Source organism: Brettanomyces bruxellensis, chromosome 2 (genome assembly GCF_011074885.1).
Source record: "Brettanomyces bruxellensis chromosome 2, complete sequence".
NCBI lineage: Eukaryota > Fungi > Ascomycota > Pichiomycetes > Pichiales > Pichiaceae > Brettanomyces > Brettanomyces bruxellensis.
Window position 1 is genome coordinate 247772 of NC_054683.1, and position 25196 is coordinate 272967.

At 42.6% G+C, this 25196-nt stretch overlaps 11 protein-coding genes across 11 annotated transcripts; 8 read left to right on the forward strand and 3 right to left on the reverse strand.

Moving 5' to 3' along the window:
• Nucleotides 1-2146: 2146 nt before the first annotated feature.
• Nucleotides 2147-3964, forward strand: BRETT_005259 (uncharacterized protein; the record flags this gene model as incomplete). The annotated part of the gene is made up of 1 exon (XM_041283739.1): nucleotides 2147-3964. One exon carries the CDS (start codon nucleotides 2147-2149, stop codon nucleotides 3962-3964), a length of 1818 nt encoding a protein of 605 aa, XP_041134691.1.
• A 792-nt stretch (nucleotides 3965-4756) lies between these two features.
• BRETT_005260 (uncharacterized protein) lies at nucleotides 4757-7153 on the forward strand (the record flags this gene model as incomplete). Its single annotated transcript, XM_041283740.1, has 1 exon — nucleotides 4757-7153. One exon carries the CDS (start codon nucleotides 4757-4759, stop codon nucleotides 7151-7153), a length of 2397 nt encoding a protein of 798 aa, XP_041134692.1.
• A 182-nt stretch (nucleotides 7154-7335) lies between these two features.
• BRETT_005261 (uncharacterized protein) lies at nucleotides 7336-9063 on the reverse strand (the record flags this gene model as incomplete). The annotated part of the gene is made up of 1 exon (XM_041283741.1): nucleotides 7336-9063. The coding sequence occupies one exon, from the start codon at nucleotides 9061-9063 to the stop codon at nucleotides 7336-7338; it is 1728 nt and encodes a 575-aa protein (XP_041134693.1).
• A 321-nt stretch (nucleotides 9064-9384) lies between these two features.
• Nucleotides 9385-10278, forward strand: BRETT_005262 (uncharacterized protein; the record flags this gene model as incomplete). The annotated part of the gene is made up of 1 exon (XM_041283742.1): nucleotides 9385-10278. The coding sequence occupies one exon, from the start codon at nucleotides 9385-9387 to the stop codon at nucleotides 10276-10278; it is 894 nt and encodes a 297-aa protein (XP_041134694.1).
• Nucleotides 10279-10616: 338 nt separating this feature from the next.
• BRETT_005263 (uncharacterized protein) lies at nucleotides 10617-11492 on the forward strand (the record flags this gene model as incomplete). The annotated part of the gene is made up of 1 exon (XM_041283743.1): nucleotides 10617-11492. One exon carries the CDS (start codon nucleotides 10617-10619, stop codon nucleotides 11490-11492), a length of 876 nt encoding a protein of 291 aa, XP_041134695.1.
• Nucleotides 11493-11609: 117 nt separating this feature from the next.
• BRETT_005264 (uncharacterized protein) lies at nucleotides 11610-12287 on the reverse strand (the record flags this gene model as incomplete). Its single annotated transcript, XM_041283744.1, has 1 exon — nucleotides 11610-12287. The coding sequence occupies one exon, from the start codon at nucleotides 12285-12287 to the stop codon at nucleotides 11610-11612; it is 678 nt and encodes a 225-aa protein (XP_041134696.1).
• A 708-nt stretch (nucleotides 12288-12995) lies between these two features.
• Nucleotides 12996-13972, forward strand: BRETT_005265 (uncharacterized protein; the record flags this gene model as incomplete). The annotated part of the gene is made up of 2 exons (XM_041283745.1): nucleotides 12996-13037; nucleotides 13232-13972. The coding sequence occupies 2 exons, from the start codon at nucleotides 12996-12998 to the stop codon at nucleotides 13970-13972; spliced, it is 783 nt and encodes a 260-aa protein (XP_041134697.1).
• A 101-nt stretch (nucleotides 13973-14073) lies between these two features.
• On the reverse strand, nucleotides 14074-14637 carry BRETT_005266 (uncharacterized protein; the record flags this gene model as incomplete). The annotated part of the gene is made up of 1 exon (XM_041283746.1): nucleotides 14074-14637. One exon carries the CDS (start codon nucleotides 14635-14637, stop codon nucleotides 14074-14076), a length of 564 nt encoding a protein of 187 aa, XP_041134698.1.
• A 926-nt stretch (nucleotides 14638-15563) lies between these two features.
• BRETT_005267 (uncharacterized protein) lies at nucleotides 15564-19607 on the forward strand (the record flags this gene model as incomplete). The annotated part of the gene is made up of 1 exon (XM_041283747.1): nucleotides 15564-19607. The coding sequence occupies one exon, from the start codon at nucleotides 15564-15566 to the stop codon at nucleotides 19605-19607; it is 4044 nt and encodes a 1347-aa protein (XP_041134699.1).
• Nucleotides 19608-20313: 706 nt separating this feature from the next.
• On the forward strand, nucleotides 20314-22095 carry BRETT_005268 (uncharacterized protein; the record flags this gene model as incomplete). Its single annotated transcript, XM_041283748.1, has 1 exon — nucleotides 20314-22095. One exon carries the CDS (start codon nucleotides 20314-20316, stop codon nucleotides 22093-22095), a length of 1782 nt encoding a protein of 593 aa, XP_041134700.1.
• A 1255-nt stretch (nucleotides 22096-23350) lies between these two features.
• BRETT_005269 (uncharacterized protein) lies at nucleotides 23351-24730 on the forward strand (the record flags this gene model as incomplete). The annotated part of the gene is made up of 1 exon (XM_041283749.1): nucleotides 23351-24730. The coding sequence occupies one exon, from the start codon at nucleotides 23351-23353 to the stop codon at nucleotides 24728-24730; it is 1380 nt and encodes a 459-aa protein (XP_041134701.1).
• Between the last annotated feature and the right edge of the window lie 466 nt (nucleotides 24731-25196).

Genomic DNA, 25196 nt, shown 5'->3' on the forward strand with positions numbered 1-25196 from the left:
TTCACTTTACTCAGGGTATTCGAATTTGAATGCTTGCAGTATATAAAAATATAGTTGCATACATTTCTAAATATAATGTGCTTCTTTATTATTCTCAGTTCTTCACTCTCAAACCTGCAAAGCAATAAACAATGTGACATATGAAATGTCAAACAAATAGTAGCTAAAATTCACACTCATAAGATTTTCGATCGGTGGAGAGTGAAACAGTTCAATATTAGTATGGAAGCAAGAAAATCAGACAGGTATGAAATAGTAAAAATGGCGAAAACGTTTAATTGTGCTGAGAAGATATGTATGATACTGATGCTGGTTGAACCTGTATTTAATGTATTACGATTATTTAGTCTGAAGAATAAATGACTAATAAGAAAGCTATAGTGTAATCCAGGTTCTGTGTGCAAAATGAAGACACTTACCCATATTGTGCGGACTACATTTTTAATAAGGAAGTTAAAGTGTTAGGTGAGTATTGTGCTGGTATTATATCTCTGAGAAGTTGTGACTAATTGTTCTTCGCCCTTGTTGTAACTAGTTAATGCTTATGTTTAGAGAATAGAACGTGTACCAGGCAAATGAAATGCACTTTCTGCTATTTGGATCAAGTACTAAATACAATATCGTGGGCAACCTCTTGAAAATACAAAGAAACGATGCAACTTCTTACCCCACGGAAAACACAGACTTTTAAAGTCATCAAATCTAAAACGGTCCGATTGTTACGAAGGCGAGAAACCCCGACTTGATAATATTGGAAGACACGTGACATGATAAAAAAATACTACTCTGAGCATTTCTTGGCGATCCTGCAGATATCAGCATGTAAAAAAGCGGATATTATTTATGGTTAATTTTTGTGGATAGCAAAAAGTGGAACGTTAAGTCCTTGGGAAACGAGGGCATAAAATAGAGAAATGGTGACGTAATTACAAACGGAGAAAGGGTTTGAAGACTACAGTCCCGTTAATCGACGCTAAAAAACGTGTGGGATAGAAAAAAACTTTAAACTTGAGAAAGTCCAATCAGAGTAAGCGGATGAATCGGCAAAAATATTTACAATGTCGCAAGCGCCTTTATTCGGCAAGGTGAGAATGTGACATCTCCCACATACAGGTCATAACCTATGATAGTACAAACTAGCTGTGCTAGATAAATAGAGTAAAACGAAAGAGATCCAATTAGAGGATTCGTTCGGGTCACTTAAAGGAAAAAAAATATAGGTACAGGAATCCCACCTTTTTTTGAAGGATTTCTACTGGCCCAAAACCGAAAACCCCGACCTTGAGAAATTCAACGAGAGACGCCGGAACAAAAAAAGTTTTTCTCCGTCCTTTAGTATGCAATGTGGCTATGGCTGTGCAGTGGTTGGGGTGAAAAAAGAAAAAGAAAAAAGAGATAATTACCGCCCGCCAGATGAGCCAAACAATTTGGTTGGTTGAAGGATCAAAAGAGGGCATCGCGATTCAAAAAGCAGCCGCACAACGAGCAATAAGGTTAGCCGAATACGGGATCTGGGCGATTGAATCATTGTTATTGTTCCTGGCATCTGAGCGATGACTATTTCAGCCTTGTACCAGCATAGATGTTTAAATATGGCATGTATTCCCAAATATAAATGATCTGGAGACGATATAAGGTGATTTTTTGAAGGGCAAGGATAATTGGCATTCAGATAGAGTATCGTTTGACTTTCTGAAGAGAAAGTAAGTGAATAGAATCTGAATCACGGGGATTGGTCAGATTTGGATATTAGCATAGATCAAGATAGTAAGAATTACGCAAGAGATCAGGATAATAATTGGAGAAGACCAAGATAATAATTGGAGAGGACCAAGATAATAATATTGCACGATATCAAGGTAATAATTGCAGAAGATCAAGATAATAATTGCGGAAGATCAAGATAATAATATTGCAGAAGATCAAGATAATAGGATTACGCAAGTGTTCAAGATAAGCAGTAAAGAAAGCAGGACATAAACCAATACAAACTAATACAATCGGACACAGCCCAGTACAACACTATAGCTAGGAACAAACAAACTGCAGGTTTCACACAAGAAAACACAGTGTATAGATATTGAATAGCGTCTGAGCATAACCGGTATTAAAGAAGCATATAGTATAATAAGCACAATCCAAAATCATGGTGGACGATACACTATACATCACACCCCACGAGACAGCACTGGCAGTTGTTGCCACGTCAATGAAGAAGGCTAGACTGCGGTTGCACATCCTAATTGTGGACTCGATCATGGGAGGAGTGCTTTTTTCGGCTGGAGGCATGCTTTACGTAATGTGCGAGGCTGAAGATGCCGGACTTATAGACAGGGGCTGCAGGGGAATAGTGTCGCTATTCCAGGGAGCAGTTTATGCGTTGGGTTTGTTTTTCGTGATAGAGACAGGAATGGACCTCTTCAACTCAAATGTGCTGTTTTTCACGGTCGGAGTTTTGCGAGGAGCGGTTTCAGTGGTTGATCTAGTGATCAGCTGGACGGTTTCCTTCTGGGTCAACCTAGCTTCGACGATATTCGTGGTTTACGTGATTTGCTACTTGGGGGGAATCCTCAAGAATCCTCAGTACGTGGAGGGAACATTGAGAATCGCCAAAAGAAAGATACAAGCCACTTTTATGGAGACTTTTGTGCGTGCCATCGCCGGAAATTTCTGCGTTTGCCTCGCCACATACATGCAGATGATGGTTAAGCCACCTCACGTGAAGTTCCTCATGCTCTTTTTCCCAATCTTCACCTTTGTGGCCATGGGGTTCACACATGTGGTCGCGGACATGTTTCTTGTGCCTTGCGGCATCTTTAACCACTGCGGATACGGGTTTGGTCGGTATTTTTGGAAGATTATGCTCCCTGGTGCACTCGGCAGCATCGTGGGCGGAGTTTTCTTCTCCGTGATGATTCCCTGGTTGCTACACATAGTTGTGATAGAGCAGGACATGAAGAAGTTGAATTTACCCGCTTACGAAGAGAAAGACGAGCAGCCAATGCTCAATATGGACTCCCGGGTTGTCCGGGTGGACCACCAATCAAAAGACGCCGCCAGAATGAGTGCCGACAGGTTTGATTCTGGGTCTTTGAGTGGATCCGAGAAGGAGTACGAGGAGAAAACAACAGGCCTGAAAACGTACACCTCAGCCACATGTGGCGCAGCCGCAAGAGCACGGTCTGTTTCCGCTTCAAAGGTTGGTATTAGGCGGGTTATCCGCTCACCAAAAGGAGTATTTCCGGTTGCAGGAATGGGTCCGCCGCTTAGGAAAGAGCGGACAATCGCATCTGCGTACACGGGGGTCGGAGAAAGCGGAGAAAGCGGAGAAAAGGCGAGAGACGAGGATGAGGATTTGGAAAATCAGGATGATGAGCAGGATGGGGATGAACTGGTTGAGGACAACCCTTGTGATGCCGAACAGTGCCGGATGAGCACGGGCTTGATGAGGGCTCTCACCAGAGTAAGGACGAAGGCACGCGGCGATATAGAAAATGCCGTTTGTGGCAGTGCAGAAGGCGGAGTTTTGAAGGGGGATACTCCGCTGAAAAGGATGCAGACACGGATAAAGCGGGGTTCTTCCACTGCACACGGCGGACAAAGGGGTCAGGAGCGGGAGCTGGCGGCCTTACAGAACGGCATTCGAGGCAAACACCGCGGGAAAAGCGGACAAAGTGCCGCCAACCCATCGGCACTACATCGCACCCAAAAGCATGGAGTTCGGCAGATGATCGCATCACGAAGAATGGGCAGGGACCGGGACTCGTCGCTGTCCTTTTCTCCGAACACTAGTAGCAGTGTACGCACGCTAACTCCGACATTGTATGGTGTGGATGATGGAGAAGGAGATGAAGACAAAAATTCAGAAAACAGTGACTGCGAGTCTGTTTCGATCAACTCGGAAAACCCAGTCTCGCTGATCTCCGACTCGTCCGCCGGGTGGGAGCAGAGACACAATTTATAGAATGTTTAATGATAGTAATGAGGATCTAATACCAGGTATCTGGCGCTTAATAATTACTGTAGTTGGAACAGGGTTGAGGAAAGAGGAAAAGAGAAAAAGGAAAAAGAGTACAGTGCAGATGGCTGCCAGAACATATTCGAAAAATCCGAGTTCAGGCAACGCAAAATAGCTCAAAATGGGTGTAATTGAGGTGGATTGTACTTGTACATTCGAGTTTAAGAAAACTCCGAATCATAAAAACCTGTGCCTCGATTTCGTTCCTATGCGGTGTGCTCGTTTCAGCGCGAATTTTCTTGATATTTATTTTCATATTTATTTTCATTTTCATTATTTTCATTTTCCTCACTTTCATTTCTTCACTTTCTTTCCTCATTTTCTTTCCTCATTTTCTTTCCTCATTTTCTTTCTTCCCATCTTCGCGTACCTGTCAATAAGCCGCAAGCATGCCCAGAACAGCCAGCACCTCTTAAATTTCACTCGCTGGCCGCTGGTGTTCTACATAAATTTTTTTTTCATTGTATTTAATTTTTTTCATCGATGCGTTTCGTTTAGGATATCGTGGCTTCCACAAGTAGAGCTGTATTTATTTAGTTTCCTCAGCGAATCCACAAACCACGTTTTTTCCCCAGACCATCGGCACATATAATTGACGAAGGTGCTGGCAATTGCAAGAGCAGAGAATATTTAAAATCGTGTGCGGTCTGCTTTAGAATTCGAAGCGGAATACTTGGATCGCTGCAATAGGTTTGAGTGGAAAAGAAAACAACTACTCATAGATACACATTATAGAATATGCCGGAACCTACCGATGCGGAGGTGAAGGCGAAAATTGAGGAGTTGGTGAGGAAAGACGAGGAGAAGAAAGAGCTAAAGAACTTGAAGGTGCCCGAGGACTTGTCAGGCAAGGCTTTCAAGAAAGAGTACTGGAAAGTGGAAAAATACGTGTCACCAATAATTTTGACGGTGTTGTCGTTTTTCACGAGGATGTACAAGATTGGTGCGAACAACCACGTGGTGTGGGATGAGGCACACTTTGGAAAGTTCGGCTCGTACTATCTCCGGCACTCGTTTTACCACGATGTGCATCCACCGCTTGGAAAGATGCTTGTTGGATTATCCGGCTATCTTGCCGGCTACAACGGGTCCTGGGACTTCCCATCCGGCGAGGAGTACCCGGACTACATTGATTACGTCAAGATGAGGCTGTTCAACGCAACTTTCGGTGCCCTTGTGGTGCCCGTGGCGTACTTTACCGCAAAAGAGATCGGATTTGACCGCAAAACGTGTTTCTTGTTCGGACTCATGGCCTGCCTCGAGACGACATACACAACGCTTGCCCGGTTCATCCTCTTGGACTCGATGCTTCTCTTCTTCACGGTGGCGACGTTTTTCTGCCTGTGCCGGTTCCACAACCGCAACAGATTGGAGCAGATGGCTTTCAGCCGCAAATGGTGGAAGTGGCTTCTTCTGACGGGAATCAGCATCGGATGCGTGTGCTCGGTGAAGTTCGTCGGTCTTTTCGTGACCGCCGTCGTCGGCGTTTACACAATTGCCGACCTCTGGATCCGGTTTGGCCGCCTTGGTGCCGGAAAGATCGGTTTCAGGAGGTACGCGTCTCACTGGATGTCGAGGATCGTTGCCTTGATCATCATCCCATTCCTTGTGTTTTTGCTCTGCTTCAAGGTGCACTTTGACCTTCTCTCGGGCACCGGACCGGGCGACGGAACCATGTCCTCGCTCTTCCAGGCCAATCTTCGCGGTTCCGAGTTGAAATCCGGCCCCCGTGATATCATGACCATCAATTCAACAGTTACACTTCGCAACCAGGGTTTGGGCGGCGGCCTCTTGCACTCGCACCCTAACCTGTACCCGGAGGGATCCGGCCAGCAGCAGGTGACCACGTACACTTTCAAGGACGACAATAACAACTGGCGGTTCGAACTCACCCGGGATGACAAGCGGAACGACTTCCGCGAGCCTTACTACATTGTGGATGGCATGCACGTGCGGCTTTTGCACCAGATGACCGGCAGAAACCTCCATTCGCACGAGATCAACGCCCCCGTGTCCTCGAATCTCGGCTATGAGGTCTCCGGATACGGAGATATGACTGTTGGCGATGCCAAGGACAACTGGGTCGTCGAGATCATGCACCAGTACGGAGATGAGGACAACCTCCGACTACATCCCTTAACCAGTTCCTTCCGGCTCCGTCACGAGGTCATGGGTTGCTATTTGGCCGCCCCAGGCGTGTCTCTTCCAAAATGGGGCTTTAGCCAAGGTGAGGTGCTTTGCTTGAGGGATCCGTTCCGCCGCGATAAAAGAACATGGTGGAATATCGAGAGCCACACGAATCCAACCTTGCCGAACCCACCCGAGGACTTCCATCTTCCAAAGACGAACTTCTTGCGCGACTTCATCCAGTTGAACATTGCCATGATGGCCACGAACAACGCCTTGCTTCCAGATAAGGAGAAGGACGACCAGCTTGCCTCCTCTTTCTGGCAGTGGCCCACGCTCAATGTGGGCATCCGCATGTGCTCCTGGGACCCCAAATACGTCCGTTACTTCATGATTGGCTCTCCGGCCACCACCTGGACCTCTTCAGTCGGGGTTTTGTTCTTTATCGGCCTTGTCATCGTCTACTTGCTTCGCTGGCAGAGACAGTGTGGTGATTTTGCACCGGATGATGAGAACATTGTTGAGGATATAGCCCGTAAGGCACAGGTTGTTCCAAGAGATGGTGAGGAAGAGAAGGAGGAAGAGAAGGAGGAAGAGAAAGAGAAAGATGAAAAGAAAGATGAAAAGAAAGCAATCTCCCCATCCATCAACTCAAACCTCCTCTTCGAACACTCGGAGAACGACGAGTGGAACCTCTTCATCATGGGAGGCATCTTCCCATTCCTGGGCTGGTTCTTCCACTACCTGCCTTTCGTCATCATGGGAAGAGTCACCTATGTCCACCACTACATGCCTGCCCTATACTTTGCCATGCTTGTTTTCTGCTACGTTGTTCATTGGATCAACACCAAGGTCAACCGCTGCTGGTTTGCCATTGCTTGGTACTCACTTCTCTACGCAACCGTCATCGGAGTCTTCATCTGGATCCACCCGATTTCCTTCGGTATGTCCGGCGATCCTTCCGATTACCGCTACTTGAAGGTGTTGAAGACCTGGAGTGTGGACTGAGGAGATGCATCACTCTCCGTTGTTGTTTCTTTCCGTTTTATATTTCATTTTTTTTTTTTTCGTTTTGTCCGCCATCCATCTACATCAGTCGTTGCTGCTTTGCTTGTTTTGTTACTATGTAGTTGCTAGATAGCATGCCTTTGTGCATTCTGCTACCCACGATAAAATAAATATAAATACCATCAATGCTGCTTCTGCGTACTCTCCTCCAACATCTTCTCTGTCTTTTCCACCACTTCTATCTTCTCCCTCATTTCCGCATCGAGATCTGCCCGCACCTTTTGCTCCTGCTTGGAATTCTCCAAGTTTCTGCTGAGCATGTCGTTCATATAAACCAGTGTCCAGTCAACTGCTCTCCTCACCCGCTCATAGTACCAACCAGCGAACTTTTCCACCTCCTTGTAAACCTTGCTTGAGGTTCGGAGTGCCACCACTGCCACACTGAACGCGAAAACTGCAATCCCCGAGTTGAGATCGCACAAATTCGTCACATATCCCACCGTAGAGACACAAAACACAGGAAGAGTGATTTCCAAGTTCTGCTTGACGATAATTCGGTTGAGCGACGACTGCAATTCCCGCAATCTGCTGCCAACAACTTCCTTCTGCAGTTTCTGCATGGGATCCTCACCTGGATTCATGCTTGAAGAACCACTACTTGCCACATCTGCCTCGCCAGCAATCAATACGGGTGAAACTGCGTATATCTTTCTTCTGAGGCCCGGAAGCTGTCTTCCAGAGTCTCTTAGTGAGCCGTGATACCCAATACTGAACCCCTGGTCCTTGCTGTGACTCAAATCGGCGTATTTCTTAGGGATAACATCATCTCTGGCTAGAGATTCTGCCATCACTGTGTGTAGATGATCCCCATTCCATAGAATCCGGCTCACCTTGGTGAATTCCCTCACAAATACTTCTTCAAGATACGGGCTGACGCACTCCTGCAACTCCAGATGCGACTCACGTGCCCAATTCGATATCTCTTTCCGTATATCATCGATTTCCACATCTGTCAAAAACGCACTTGAGGACACCGAACCCGAAATTGCACGTTCTAGCAACTTCAGCCGGTTCACAAGCGGTCTATATCCAGCAGTCACCTCGTTGATCTTCGTGAACAAAGCTTTGGCATTCGACTTCTCGAACAACTCCACATACTCGCTCACATTGTCCACAGACTTGCCTATTGCCGCATTTGCAGCCTGCAACTTTTCCACATCCACGCACAGCTCTCCATGTGGAACATCTTTGGGGATTGGTGAATTGACAAATATGCAACTCTCGCTGCCAATGCTTCTTTCCACCTCTTCCTTCTGCACATCTCCCAAGTTTAGGCCAATCAGCACTTGGCATTTGCTTAGCAGCGAGACGTCTACCGAATCCATAATGTTAAGGTCGTTGAACAGCATTCGAGAAACAGAAACTCCCGCCTTGCTCCTCTGCTCAAGTCTGAGCGATTTGTCGAGAAATGGTGATTTTACATGAAACTCTTCCACCCCATCGCAATCCTTATGAATACCACTTTTAGACACATCATCTTCATAGATAAGCCTGACAGGTTTCCCCACCTGCACACCTCGGTACTTCCGCACACCGTCAATCCACTTATTGCTGTCCATTCCAAACGGATCACGTGCCAAACACTCCATTAAAAGACCACTTGGGAGTTCTTCAGACTGCATTAAACCAATCGTTATTGTTGTAGGCTCAAATTTCTTCGATCTAAGCGTGCCCAACGCGGGAATAATGCCCCGAACAGCATTCACATTCCACTCGACATGCTCTGTGCCACTGAAGTGTGTCTGGATGTCCGCAAGTAAGTCCTCAATTGGTCTAAACGCTTTTTGTGCTTGCGGTATCTTTCCGGATACAGACGACAAATATCGATAGAATTGCCTCCTGCACAGCATTTGAAATCCAATCTGTCCGCACCGTTTAATTCCAAGTAGCAGGCCCTCAAACTGTCAAATGCTGCTTGCAATTGGGACTGAGCCACACTCCCAACCTCCATTTATGCTCCTTCCTGCTTAGTGCTGGCATTTATTTTCGTGTGCTCCAGTCAACCAATGAGAAAAAAAAAAATAAGTGCGACATCATGAAAATATCCATCGCCCCAGGCTGTGCCAATCAGATACGAAGCACATATTGCTCAATCGTCCATCAAGCAGACCTCGGAGCTTGGTTTTATCCAATTTCATGAGTGAATTCACCCACAAATAGGATAATACATCATGCTAAGATACCAGTTTGCGCGGCTTATGCACGGAAGTGCCCGAAACTTGTCCCATAGTAATCCGTTGGGTCTTCCGCACTTCAAACCACCAAATACAAAATTACCAACAAAGCACACACTTCCAGGGGTCAAAAACGTTATTTTAGTGTCCTCATGCAAGGGCGGGGTTGGTAAATCAACAGTTTCGGCCAATCTTGCAGTTGCATTGAGGGGAATTGAGATGAAAGTTGGATTATTAGACGCGGACATTTTCGGACCCAGTATTCCTAAATTGATGAATTTACACGGTGAACCAAGACTAACAGACAGGGGAAAGCTTATTCCACTTCAAAACTATGGGGTCCAGACCATGTCAATGGGTTTTCTTATCCCACACGAGGACAGTCCAGTAGTTTGGAGGGGATTGATGCTTCAGAAAGTATTACAGCAATTATTGTTTGATGTGGCCTGGAATGACTTGGATGTGCTTGTAATTGATCTCCCGCCGGGCACGGGAGACGTTCAGATTACGATTGGCCAGCTTCTCAAAGTTCGTGGGGCTATAATAGTGTCCACAAGTCAAGATTTGGCACTTATAGACGTTAAGAAGGGGATATCAATGTTTTATAAAGTGAAAATTCCAATAATCGGCCTTGTAGAAAACATGAGCGTGTTCATATGTCCCAATTGCAACCATAAGGAACATCTATTCGGTGATGACGGAGTACTTAGGGAATCCGAAAGACTTGGTATTAATTATTTAGGATCTATTCCCCTTAATCGTCAAATATGTGCAGATTCGGACATGGGGCTCCCAATAGCGCTCAAAAGAGACTCTACACTAGCACAGCCGTACTATAAAATAGCAGGAATGGTGAAACAAGAGATTTCCGACCGAAAGAAGCAGAGTTGAGCTGATGAATAATAACTATTGCATGTATTAGGAGATTGGGCGCTTAAAATTTTAGGCATGTACAAAACGGGTAATGGGCGCCAAAGGACTTCCAAAAAATTATTTATCTATTTTTTTTTTCTTTTTGTTTTCTCGTCATATAAATAATACCATTCATTTTGTTAAATAAACAAGGACCTGTTTACGTGTCATAACATTAATTATACTCACTAGCAAGAACCTTTTGTACTGAACCACAAGCGAAAAAGCACAAAAACACAAGCAGTTCGAAAAAAGCTCACTTAGTAACACCAGTAATGCATTTTTCACTATCGGCATTTTTCAGCATTCTGTTTGCAATGCAAGCTTTGGGAAAGAAGGTGCATGTCAGCAAGGCAAAGTTTGTGAACGAGATTAAGCAGCACAGGAACGTCTATGCCGAGCAGGAAACAGATTTCAACACTTGGAAAGCACCAAACGGTGAAATCTATTTGGTTCCCGAGTTCCGAAACAAAAACAAACAGTCGGACGAGCAACTAGGATATGCCTTAAGTATGAGCGAAGACGATGAGTTGGCACAGCAATCGTTAGTTGCCGTGAAAGAGGAAAACCTCACCGCTTTGGGCTTCCCGATATTCTGGCATTCTCCATGTGAAGAGGAGGAGGAAGAAGAAGAACCGCAACCCAGAAAAATTACCATCATTCTTGATGGAATTGACGCCACGATGGAAACTGGGGAGGAGGCAAAGGCTGAAAACAACAACCTCAAGTTCGTTGGGCTCGACAATGAAGATTCAGACAATCTAGTGACCGAGACATTGGTCCAACAGATAACTTTAAACTCTACAATCACCAGCATCCACAGAAAAACATTAGCATACGCTGGAACAGGGATCTTCGTGTTGAATGTCACCGACATTCCAACGGCAGCGAGTACACTAACAACACCAGCAAGCACATTAACAACACCTCCAGTGTCCAGCAATGCAGATATCTGGGAAACATCGAAAATCTCCAGAAGCCTGACCCTCGGTTTCGGTTTGACAAATGACACCGACACGGTGCAAAACAATTCAACTGTTCCAGGTTCAAACTCCACACACTCCACTTTCTCTCCCCAAACTATCGCAGACCAGACGGAAAGTGCCAACGAGGCCTTTAATGCACTGCCAGAGTTGTATCACTCTTTGTTTGGTGCCGCCGTCTTACTCGCGTCGATCGTCCTGATGGCATGAAGAAGCTTGCCGTGCTTTTATCTTTGTACTGATTTGTATTCTATGTATCCTAACACAAAACAACACCTGTTCGCGCACAAACAGAGCGTAAAAAGTATAAATACCGATCACCAAGCATCACTCTTCAAGAGCACTAAGTCTTTGCCGCATGTTGGCCAACATTTCATCATCACTAGTCTCTTTACCCTCAGCCTGACTTTCAGCTGGCTGTTCAACCTCCTGAGACGGCGTCTGTGGCATTTTCCGCGACACCTTAGCACCAGCCTGTTCCATTACATCGTCCACAATCTTGTTGATCTCTTGTTCTTCATCCTCATCGCCATCTTCCTCCTGCCATGCGTTTTCATCAATCATATCATCAACCATCTCATCTATCACACCACTCTTTGTTAATTCCTTCGAAAGCTCCTGCACTGTGCGGCTCATTTGCGGAAGATGCACAAGCGTGTTCATATCTTTCATTATTGCGGTTGATTTCTGCATCGACCCCTTAATTTTGATCATCTGTTGCTGTTCTGCCATCTTCATTCCAATACTGTCTAACGTAGCTTTTGACACATACATTCTCTGCTGTGTCTTTCCTATATTCCTGAATTCCCTCGCATACATCCTTGCCGATTTCATGTCTCCTTTTTTAGCAGCATCCCGTATCATTCTCTTGGTCTTACCCTCCAATTTTTGAAGATCTTGTATTTGTCTTTCCATCTGACGTTTATTCTTCCTTATTGTTGATTGGCACTTCCTGTACTGCTCCTTGGGATCAGGTCCCCATATCATTTTCTTTATTGTATCCATTGTGATTCTATGTGTATATATGTCTCGTTTCTAAGTGATTGAGTATGATAATTGACCGGTTCCTGTATGCTAATACAAAGTGTCTGCAATCATGTCTTATCGGAAGTTCGCACAATCTAGAAAAAAAAGTAATATTTTTTTCGTATTTCAGTTTCCTTCATCTTTTATTTATTTTTTTTTTATACCCAATACTCAGATCTCAACAGACCGCATTATTCCAAGTACTCTGTTCACCAATATGAGTATCATCCTAGATACTAGTAAAATAAAGCAGTTATTATATAACAATGCCACAAGTCTGAGTACATAAAAAGTAACACATCATACTTTATAATTTAATAGAATAACAATCATATGTCCTTTGTTATCATCTAACTTCAAGAAATACAGTAGTCACTAGAATCTGGGAAAGAGATACCTACTCCTTGGAACTCTGCAGACCCGACGATCGACTTAAAGCACATGCCAGCGCCCTTTTTTTTTTTTTTTTTTCTTCTTCTTTCCCAAACGCGTCGCGTTGATCGAACTTTTTTTCCCGCTCACTAATATCCAACTTTTTCAATTTTACAACGCGAACCGGTTCCTCTTTCTACCTTCTTCATCTTAGCTTTTGCTTCTTCACCATTTCATTCTTGGGAAATTAAGTGCTAAAACATCGACACAAACACATACATACATCTATAATTTATACTATAAAGACATTCCAACATGTTAGAGGGAAAATTCGAATCTGCATCTCTCATGAAGAGGGTAAGTTTTACAGCAATTATATACCAGAAGGAAGGAGAAGAACTCGTGTTTACGGAAATATCGTTGCGCAAACCTTTCTCCTTTAGGGCATGATCATCTCAGGCATGCTTGCTTAATGATGCATTGCCACGATGATAATAAATTGTGGCATTCTTTTTCTTCAGAAGTACTAACACTTCAAATTTTCATTTCAGCTCGTTGAGGCTATTAAGGACTCAGTTAAACTATGTAATTTCAACTGCTCGCAGACAAAAGGTATCACCTTGCAGGCTATAGATGATTCCAGGGTGTTGCTTATCTCATTGAAGCTGGACCCAGGCTGTTTTGAAGGATTCCGTTGCGATAAGAACTTGGTTCTTGGTTTGGATCTCGAGTCTCTTTCCAAGGTGTTGAAGCAGGGTAACAACGAAGATTACCTTACTTTGATTGCCGAAGATGCCCCAGATAACTTATTGGTTGTGTTCGAGGACCCAAAGAAGGACCGGATCTCCGAGTTTTCATTGAAATTAATGGACATCGACTCAGATGTTCTTTCAATCGAGGATATGGACCACGATTGCTCAATAACGCTTCCATCTTCAGACTTTGCAAAGGTTGCAAGAGATATGAGAACATTGAGTGAGTCGCTACAGATATTGGTGACTAAGGATTCGGTCAAGTTTATGGCTTCCGGTCCAATAGGTACAGGATCGGTTATAATTAAGGCACATACAGACCTTAAGGATGGAAAAGAGTCGATCAAGATTGATCTCAACAAATCAGTGAATGTGACTTTCGGTGCCAAGTACTTGAACGATATTGTTAAGGCAAGTACACTTGCTGAAACTGTGACTATCAAGCTTACAAACAAGATTCCTGCACTGTTCGAGTTCAAGTTGCAAGGTGGCTACTTGAGGTACTACTTGGCTCCTAAGTTCGACGAGGACGAAGAGTAGGGCAAGTAGAAATGGTAAAGACTATCATTTTTTTCGTTTTATATTAATTGTGCTGCTGAATATACGGTTTCCCTAGTTGGCATTAAAAAGCTTTGTACAGGTCAGTATTTCGCCTCGATACGTTCCTTGGGCGGTATTGGGGTCAAAAACGATCCTCTAATGCAGGCTTTTTTCGTAATTGGAAGTATCAGCCTGTATGCATCGTGCTTATTCATGTAGTATCTATAAAGCCGCTTAACACGGACAAATCCAAACCCTTCATACAATCTCAGCGCCTTCTTGTTCACCACCTCCGTCTCCAAGATGATCTCATCGCATCCCTTCGCTATCATTATGTCCAAACTTTTGCCAATGAGCTTTTTCGCTATTCCTCTTCCTCTAAACTTTTCTTCAACTGCCAACATTCCAATATATCCTCTTAGACGAACATCCCGGTGAGTTTCCACTTTTGAAATTATGCTACCCACAAGTTTGCCCCCGCATTTTGCCATCAAGCATAGTTCCGGCCAGTTGTTTAGGAAAAATCGATAAACATAAACCGAGTAAGGTTCGCTCAGGTGTTTGTTTATTAGAAGTTCAACTGCCTCTATATCTTGATCGATTTCCTTTCGATTGCGTTTGCTTGTGTCCAATGAAAGTGCACTGTACTCTATCTTGAGGTTCATGTCAATAAATAAGCGCCCACTGATTAGATAAGCTAAATTAAGATCCCTTAAACTTGGAATCTCATTCCAGTCAGATCATCCCGGGCCTCGCCTGGAATTTATTCCAATACTGTTTTGTGGGGGGGGGTATTTTTTTTTTTTAATAATTTTCCAGGTGCTCCTCCACTCACTCATTTTAAATTCAATTTCCCGATATTATTTTCGCTTTTTGTTTATGGGTCTAATTTTTTTCACTCGCCTGCCTGGACTGTGTGCTTTTCTGAGAATGCCTTGCACAGCCCATGAATATATGCCGTGATCTGTGACGGTAGTAGTTTGAGGACAAACTGCAAAGTTAGCAACAAATAAAGAACAGTGTGATTGGCTCTTTCTATAAGTACATAAATATCATTTGGTTTGGCACTAACCCACTACAGATAGGGCATATTTTCCCCTATCTTGCATTTGCCATCGTGTCCCAAGCACAATTGCATCCGTACACCATTAGCCAATGCACGCTTTCCCATTGTTTCGCATGATCTGCATGATACTACGATAAATGTGGTTGTGTAATTGTGTTATCAGTGTAAATATCTAAATTGAGACAAGACCAATTACTCGGATTTCTTTTTGGAGATATATTTGTTACAAGTCAATTTTCTGCATCAGAGAGGTAGCTAGATTTTGAAATTCCAATTGAATCTGTGTTTCTTAGTACTTGTTAAAGAAGGGTAGTGCGAAAAGCTGATACATATATCTTGCCATTCTTTATCAGGTAAGCTGCAATATACAATTGGTACAATTTGAGGCCAAAGGGTTTAGAAAGGGCATCCAACAAAAACTATTACTAGTTTGGGAAGATTTATAGCTTTAAAAGGCCGTTCATTTTGGAAAGAGATTGCCATTTCGGTATATTGCATCATCATATTGCCAACTGACTTCCAAAAATGAATTTCCAGGATGGCAATCCACTTTCTATGATGAGCTCGGTATATCGAGGGAAAAAGACAAAAAATGGTGAATCTATGACTCTCGATGAGAATGAAATATCAACACTTTCACTTTATAACTCGTTTACTGGTACGAAAGTCTTGGTTAGCTCTTATCAGTTTACAAACATCGGTTCTTTTAGAAAGTACGTGAGCGACATTTTCCACATTCCAGACCAAAGACTCTTCTTTCTTACATCATTTGGCATTAAACTTAAGTTTGCAATGCTGGTACACGAGGAAGTGAATCAGATCTTTGTGTATGATCGGAAATTTTTTGATCCTGCACTTCTCAATCCCGAAACAGCTAGTCAGTTGATTGAATCTCTGCTAACTGATATCCAAAGCTTGGATTTGGTCAGCATGATTAAACCGTTACCATCACCACTTACAGATTCCCAGCTAACATCAATAGTGAGCGATCTAAATGTGAAAATGGCTTCGGATGATGCATCGGCTGGAAGTTTGAGCTCTACACAATTGGATTTGGCGGCTTTAAGAACTTTTCTCAGCTTCATGAGGAGAAACATTGGCTGGGAATCTGCGCTTTTATCTGATTTTAAGAGCACTATATTCAGTGAGAGCAGCATTGATGGAACTCGTGAGGTTGAGAACATTCTAACCTCATTAAACGTCCTTATTCAATACATCAACGGAACATATAAGGAGATGGAGAAGCTGTTTAACAAGTCCGTGGATGATTTTATTTCATTGCAGGATAGGAGTATTCACCAAACATGGGAGGAAGATTATAATAGATTGGCCCAATTACGTTTTAGTGTTTCTTCAACAAGCGAAGCGGCATTTTCCACTTCTCTGACAAGACATAACGGTGCATCTCTATGCTTATCATCTCTAGTTGACAAGACAGTACTTTCCGAAAATGCAGCAAGAGCAGAAAAGTTAATTGGAAGTATTAAAACGTTGCTTGCGAGACTTCGGGCGATTATAAGAAAGGAAATGAGTGGTCCAAGAAAGTCCCTTTTAAAGGAGTACGAATACTACAAGATCCGGTTTGTCAAAAAGGCAGACAAGTCCAAACAAGAAGCACTGGCAACAGAGTATAACTCGAAGCTTGAGAAGTTCCGAGTGCTTGTTGAATCATCAATGCTATATGGAAAGGATCTTCCCCAGTTTGAAGAGCTTATCACAACTACCAGTGCGGATTCATCATTTCTCTCGCCAACTGCAATTCATAAAATAAAAAAGCTCATCGAATCTTATAACCAATTAAAGGAGAATGAGATTTCGCAAATAGAAGATCTTGCAACTCAGATGTACCAGATACAGACGCAACGGTTTGGATTAAGGCATGAATTACAAGCGAAAATCGTGCAGACGACTCTTGCCACTTTAGTCTCCTTACAGCTAAAAATGCTTCAGGCCAATAAGTTCATGGGTGAAAATATTGGAGGTAAGCTGAACGACTTGCGCAATTGTGAGTTGCAACTTGCAGTGGTGGCAGATCTGCCATTAGCATTCGGAATTTTGATTATTGCGTTTCTCGGCAACAAAAAGCACGGCATGTGCTTGGAGAAGCTGTCACACAAATCCTCTGAGGTTATAGAAATGATGTCCTCGCTTGAGAAAGAAAATAGAGAAACATGGCTAGAGCAGTTTATAGAAAGAATGGGTGAGGACCAGTCGTTATTTAAATTTGATAAAGATCTGAAGGCTGTGTTTATCAACAGAAATCTTCCAACATACAGAAATGAGGACGGCGGCAGTACCCGGAATAAAAACAGTGCCGACAACAGAAATATTACTCGAATCCGGAGAGCATCGGCAAGCTCGATAAATGAACCGTCACATGCTGGATATCTGGACATATTAGGAAATATATTAAAGCATATAAACGGTCGGCCATCACGTGTTAGCAGTGCGGAACAGGCGATTCCAGAAATTGAGACAAATATTACAACCGCAAGCGATAAAGTTGACAGTCCAGGAATGTTTGCAAACATAGGTGCGCATGTGGCAGTCAGTGATATAGTTGACTATATTAAGAATCTTGAGTCGGTTTCAATTGATAAAGCGGTAGTCAGCCAGCTTCAACGTTACTTAAACAGTTTGAGTGTGGCTGCTGATACGCAACCGAGTGATAATGGCAGTAGTGGAGATATTCAGATGAATGAATACGGAAATTTGGGGTCCATGGATGCTGCCGACAAAGTCTACACGAAGTTTTTGCGCAAATACTTGAAGAGCTTTGAGGTGGATGGTCTTGCGATTGAGATGAAGGAGGTGAAAAGTTACCAGAAGGATAAGCAACAGGAAGCTTTGGTGGAAGGGTATAGAAGCCGGATAAAGCGGCTTGAAAATCTTCTTCATGAGCAAACATACAAGCAGTTCAATGAGCAATGGTCGCATCATCCGGTAATGATTCAATTTAATGGAGAAGAAGTGGCTAGCAATACGGATGATGTCTCAAATAAGGGAGAGTCTAATGAGATGGAAAATGCAATTGAGCTGAATCGGAGAGTTGTGAATTTACCGCCCAGTGTTGATGAGGAGAAGATCAAGAACCTTGAATTGGAAAATAAGGAATTAAAGGCCGAAATACAGAAGATTGAGCAGTCCAGTGAAGGTGAAGCTGCAAATAAGATGAAAAAGGAGCTTGCAGATCTCAGGTTGGAGCTTGATGTTTCGCAAAAGGAGAGTCTGGAAAAAGCGCATGAGGTGGAAAAGCTCAAGAAGCAAACACAGGTTGTTATTTTGCAGAAGGAAAAGATGGAAAAGAAGCAGAAGCAGATGGAAGAGAAGATTAAGGAGCTGGAAAAGAAGAATGAAGATGTCAAGAATACAAATAACGACTTAATTGAGAACTTGTCCCAGAAGGAGGACGAGTTCAAAAAGGAGTCGCAGATGAATCAGCGTGAGATCAACGAGTTGAAGTTGAAAATCGAGGAGTTGGAAGATGATCGGAAGGAGGTCTTTGAAGTGGAAGATGAAGGCAAGAATTTCAAGTATGAGCAACTTCTAGGTGGGTTGAACGATGCTAGCACGCTTGTTGATAGCATAATAATGAAACTGGTAACATTTATCAACCGTAGCCACGAAGATATGGTGACATTTTGTCTTTTACTAGAGTCTATTGGTCTAATGCTGGCATTAGACGACAAAGGTGGCTTTGCTGTGCAGAGAGTGAAGGGACTAAGGGCGAAAAAGAAGAAATTGCTCTCGGCAGAGATGGAAAACACTATCGAAGAGAAAATTTCCGACTCAACTATCGAGGATGCGTTGCTGGAAGTTGTTGCGGAGGATGTTGTACAAAATTCCTACCAAAGTATGGAGAAACTTCAACTTACGGATCTTACTGATTTGTCGAGAGACGAAGATAAAGACATAGAAATGGTTGAAACCGAGAATGAGGGTGAACATAGCCAAACAAGTTCTGATAATGGTAAGGCATTGGATCATCTAAGCCACTTGATGGATCGGTGGAAAGATCTAGATAAAAGTAAGCAATTCAACGAATTTATGACAAACACGTTTTTGGACAGGAAGATGCTTATTGAAAAAGTTTTCGGAAGATTTAATGACGTGGAAACATTGGCAAGAAGACTCCAAAAAGAGAAAAATGCACAAAGAGTCGATATTACCAGTTTGAGATACGAACTGGGCCACAGACTTGCAATCAGGAACTTCAAAAATGGTGATCTGGTTCTCTTCTTGAGAACACTCAACCCTACACCATATGAAGATGTTGACTATGAACTTTCCGCTTTGAATCGAAGTGAGGAGGAGGAAAAAGAGCAAACCAAGCAGCCTTGGGCCATTTTCAATATGGGAGCGCCTAATTACTATCTTAGGGAATTAAAGAGTTCTGGAATGCCTGTTAATATGACGAAACGTGATTGGTTCGTGGGTAGGATTGTGAAAATAGAGACGATGTCCGTCAATGAGAGCAATTACAATGATAAGACACAGAATCCATTCAAGCTTGCAATTGGGTTTACTTGGTATCTCGTGGATGCAAATGAGGAGATCAATGAGGATTGAAAGTGAGATTCAGGTGGAAATTTGTAATTAAAGGAAATACAACGGTTTGGGAAATACAAAACATAAAGGCTTTTTTTTTTTTCTTTTTAGGATTGGTATATATATTATTTATTGTTATTCAGCGTTAAAATATGCGAAACGATTCTTGAGCACAGCCACAATCATAAGCTACTATAAACGTTAACCTGATTTGGATATATTTAAATTGCAATAAGCATGTGTATTTGTTAGTAGGAAAGTATGTATTTGGAAATAAAAAATGAATATTCGTGACCAGTGTAATACCGATATTTGCCCCTAATTACCGCTGATGGCCGTTGTTCTCCATTCATTACCGCTGATTTCCTCTTCAAAAAAAAAAAAAAAAAAGGTGTGGAGCAATGAAAGGTAGCTTCGAGAAAAATTTTAGAGCCATCATGTTCGGGCAGAAAGAGGTGAGCGTTGCGGAATAGTGGGAAGCTAGATCGGTTACCCTCGGCTGTTGGATAATTTCATAGTGAGTACAACGACTATTTCGGCGGTTCTACCTGACGGAATTACCAAATCTGTTACTTTCAATGCAAAAGTGGGGATCGGTAACACAATTATAAAAAGGTCCAACTTTCTCCTTTGATTTAAAAATGTCTGGAAGTATGTAGTCAAGATTCTTATTGGCTGTTACGTTCTACACCGTCATAATTAAGGTACAAGAATTCAAAAAGAAAAAATGGCACCTATTAGATTAGAGCAAAACACAATTGATGAGTCGGATGAGTTAAGACTGAGACAGAATGGATTGATTACCATTTCTGAATACATATTTAGGAGGCTTTCCCAGTTGGGTATAGGATCCGTGTTTGGAGTCCCGGGAGACTTCAATTTATCGCTATTAGATCACATATACTCTGTGAGAGAGTTGAACTGGATTGGATGCTGTAATGAGTTAAATGCAGCATATGCAGCAGATGCATACGCAAAGGCTTCAAAGCAAATGTCGGCACTTTTGACCACGTTTGGTGTTGGAGAGCTTAGTGCAATAAACGGAGTTGCAGGCGCTTACTCTGAGTTTGTTCCGTTAGTTCACATAGTGGGGACAAGCTCTTTAAAGGAGAAGGAAAACTCGGAGCCAAAGAATTTTCATCATTTGGTGGCAAACAGGAAGATTTATGAAAAACCAAACCATTACATATATCAGAATATTGCAACAAACTTCTCTGTTTCATGTGCTTCTGTTAATACAGATGTCGAATCTTCGTGTGACGAGATCGATAAAACTTTGGAAGCCATTTGGGAACAATCTCGTCCCGGTTATATATTTGTTCCATGTGATTTAACAGAGATGCCGGTTAATGCCAGTCGGCTAGTGGAGAAGCCACTCCAGCTTAAATATACATCAAAATGCACCAGCGATGAAGTTGAACAGATCAGCAACCAGATATTGGATTCGATATACCAGTCGCAGAATGTTTCTCTACTAGGAGATGTGTTCATATCTAAATTCCGGATGAATGGGGTATTTGGTAAGTTTGTGAACTTATTGAAGGAAAAAGTGAACTTCTTCGACACGCCGATGTCGAAAGGTATAATAGATGAGAGTTTGAGTCGGTTTATTGGTACCTATTATGGTAGGGCTGGCGATGATCGGATTGCTGACGCAATTGAGGCTTCTGATCTCATACTTAGGATTGGAAACTTCGATAATGAGATAAATTCGGGTTTTTTCTCTGCACGCTTGCCTAAAGATAAGACCATTGATGTCAACCCGCAGTACATTCGGATTGGAAATGGCCCGTTGTTCACAAATGTAACCATGATGGATGTTCTTCCAAGATTGGTTTCACTTGTGGACACAAGTAAGGTTAATAATGCGGTCCGATACACAAACATTCCAAAACAAACAGTCAGGAGTATCAGAAACAGGATGCGGGCACCATTGACAGAATGCGATGTGGGATCCTCATTGGAAACTTTACTCCAACCAAATGACGTATTGGTTGTTGAAACTTGCTCATTCATGGTTGCTGCCACACGTTTAGAGATGAATGGAGCCAGTATACTAAATCAATGCTTCTGGGGATCTATTGGATACGCTTTGCCAGCAACATTAGGTGCTGCCTTGGCATTAAGAGACTTTCATCTTCCCGGAAAAGTGATCACGATTGAGGGTGATGGATCAGCACAAATGAGCATTCAGGAACTCGGAACCATGCTCAGATACAATATAAGCGCCATATTGTTTATTCTAAATAACTCCGGATATACGATTGAAAGAGCCATCAAGGGTCCATACAGATCGTACAATGATATATGTCCAAACATCCAATGGACGCGACTACTAAAGACGTTTGGAGATGTGTGCGAAAGAAGATCGCGTTCTCAAATTATTGATAATGCTAAAAGTCTGAATTCGTTAGCCAGGTCTGAATTCTTTCACAACGACAAACGCTTGCAATTGGTGGAGCTTCATCTTCCAAAGTTTGATGTTCCAAATAGTGACAGCTTCGTTTGAAACAGGTAAATTAATGGAATGAGAACATTATAAATAAAGTAATAAATAGAAATAGATTAAGTGACCGCAATGGAAATACGTAAAGCTCGAATATAAAAAGATGTTTAACTAATACGATGGGGAATGGTAACCATTCAGGCTTAATCTTTGTATAGAGTAAGGACTGTCTTTTTCGAAATATTACGTACTACATCAACTTTAATAAATATCAAATACCGCAAATAAGAAAGGACGAGCTTTGGCAATGCTCATGTAAGCTACTTTAACTATCAAACGAGTATTAATGTAGTGTGGTTTATTGCATATATCAGTATTTTGTCATAGATACAGTGAACCCTTCCAGGATTATGCAGAATCACAAATTTGCAAGCGACCATATGTGTTATTACTAATCAGATGTTATTCTCGTATATTGGGCATTGTTATGGCTGCTCTTTTGCGTTTGAATTATATTTTTTCTTTGGGAAAATGCTCTTCTCAAACAGGAAGGAGCTCATCCAGAGATCATTTGCCTTTATTGAAGATTTAAAGTGGAGAACTACCATGCAATTAATAAAATGGAGAAGTAGCATTCTTCTTGCTGATCCGCCCCTCCTCTCATGATAAAAGGCGTTTCCCCATAATTTCGCAATTCTCCAAGTAAGATTGTTCTCTTTCCTAGGCAAATAGACCGATTCGGTTAACGGAAACAAAAATTTTCAAAGTCCTTGGCAGAAAGCGATAGAGCGGAACAAACGAACGTGACATACTTATCACGTAAGTTTTATTTTTGTTAAATAGGATGTTGTAATAGTTCTTGAAAAAGATAGTTCGGGATGCATTATCGAGCGAGCATTCGGCATGTAAAGGCCTTTAACAATAATGGGGTGTTAAGTATTCGGTGTAATTTCCCGATGGAGAAGATTCGCGGGCCCTCGAATGTTGACGAATTTTTTTTTTCTTTTTTTTTTGTCAGTTGCATGCAAATATAGAAATCGAAGTACCGGAGATATGACATAGCTTGCCAAATATCTTTTCTGTTCTGTTCATAAATAAACCTATATAAAACGGACCTCTTTTAGTCAGGAGAAGAATTTGGATCGAATCATATACAATCTGAATTGCTGCGGCGCAGTATAGAACAACTCCAATAGATTAATTTCAGACATACAGATAAGCGATACGGAGTTAAAGAAAAAAGAAAAAAGCACCACTCAGATAGGACAGTTATACCAATTTTTTGTGCTCATACAGGATAAAAATTCAAAAAAGTAAAATGGAAGGGACGCAGAAGGTGTCCAAAAATGCACTGAAGTCAAAAGAGATGGAAGTTCATGACTCGTCTAGCACTAATGGGCAAGATGCAGCTGATACGAGCTTGGTCGCTAGCGATAAGGAAGAACAACCAGTTACGGATGAAAAAGCAGCATATACGGATTTTCCGGAGGGAGGACTGAGGGCATGGCTAGTTGTTGCAGCCGCCTCGATGATTATGGCGATGTCTTTCGGTATGGTGAACTCGTTTGGTGTTTATCAGACGTATTATGAGCATACCTATCCCACAGTTTCCAGTAGCAAGATCTCAGTTATAGGATCCATCCAGGGATGTTTCACATTCTCGCTTGGTGTTCCTTCGACGGTTTGCATGTACTATGTGGGGCCGCAGATGATGGTTCTCATTGGCGGAATATTGGCAATTCTAAGTTTTATGTTTCTATCGCTCCAGAACGCAGTCTGGCAGCTATTTGTGATTCAGGGAATCATGTTTGGTCTAGGCTCGGGCACAATGTACATTCATGCGACGGGAGTTCTTTTCCAGTACTTCAACAAGCGGAAAGCATTGGTCCAGGGGATAATTACTGCCGGCGCGTCGATCGCCGGCGTCTATTGGCCGATCGGCGTTCGTGAACTTATTGACAAGGTTGGATTTGCTTGGGCCAACCGGATTATCGGCTTTCTCTATATTCCGATGACGTTGGCTGCGGTTATATTCCTCAAGCCAAGGCTTCGTCCGGCTAAACGGAAGGAGGGCCAGAATTTCCTGCGGTTGGATTTCTCTGTGCTCAAAAACTGGAGACTCCAGTTGATTTCCATGACATTTTTCATTTTCACGCTCTCGCTTTTCCCTGGTCTTTTCTATGTTGATCTCTTTTGCCGCCGGCTAAACGTTGCACCCGCTCTTCAGACGTACAACGTGCCTATAGTGAATGCAGTTGCATGCTTTGCGCGAATTCTTCCGGGCTACTTGGGCGACTATTTTGGTCGGATGAATGTTGATATCATATTTCTATTGGCCACGGGTATTCTTCCGTTGGCCTTATGGACAAATTGCAACGACACAGCTTCAACTTTGGCCTTCTGCATTACCTGGGGAGCTGCTTCCGGTGGTCCGGTGTGCCTAACACCTGCAATTGCAGGACAGATATTGCCAGGGAAGGAGCTATCCTCGTGTCTAGCGTATTTCTTCTTTTGTGGAGGAATTGCCGCTCTAATTGGACCTTCCATCGGTGGATCGTTTATTCCAAAGGGAGAAGTTGATGGAATTCAAGGATTTGATCGTCTTGCGATCTTTGTTGGTATTCTGGGGCTTGTTTCTGCGGGTACAGTGATTGCCCTAAGAATTTCATACACCAGGAAGTTGTTTGTGAGGATATGAGGGGATAAAGAGTGATCTGAGAAGTGAAAAATTGTGAGAAAGAGGAGTGGTTAGGATAATAGTGGTGGTATTTAGGATAATACTGAGAAGTATCTGGAATAATACTGAGAAGTATTTAGGATAATGCTGAGAAGAGGAGTATTCGGGTAGTCATAGTATACCAAAAGCGATAAAACAATTACTGTACGAGTGAAAGTAGCAGAAAGTGATAGGAAGAGTAATGAAGTAATAGGAAAGTGACAGAAATTGTGAGAGTAATAAAGTTATAGGAAAAGGATAGGAATAAAGCAATAGAAATGTGATGGTAATACAATTTACAGGAACAATGAAAATAAAAGTGATTATTAACAGAGTAATGAAAGTAATACCAGGTGAAGGCAACCTTTTCGATAATACTGCAATTCTAGAAAATCCCGATGTCTAATTAGGCAACGGGAGAAAATTTTAGGTGGTGCCGGGTCGAGCA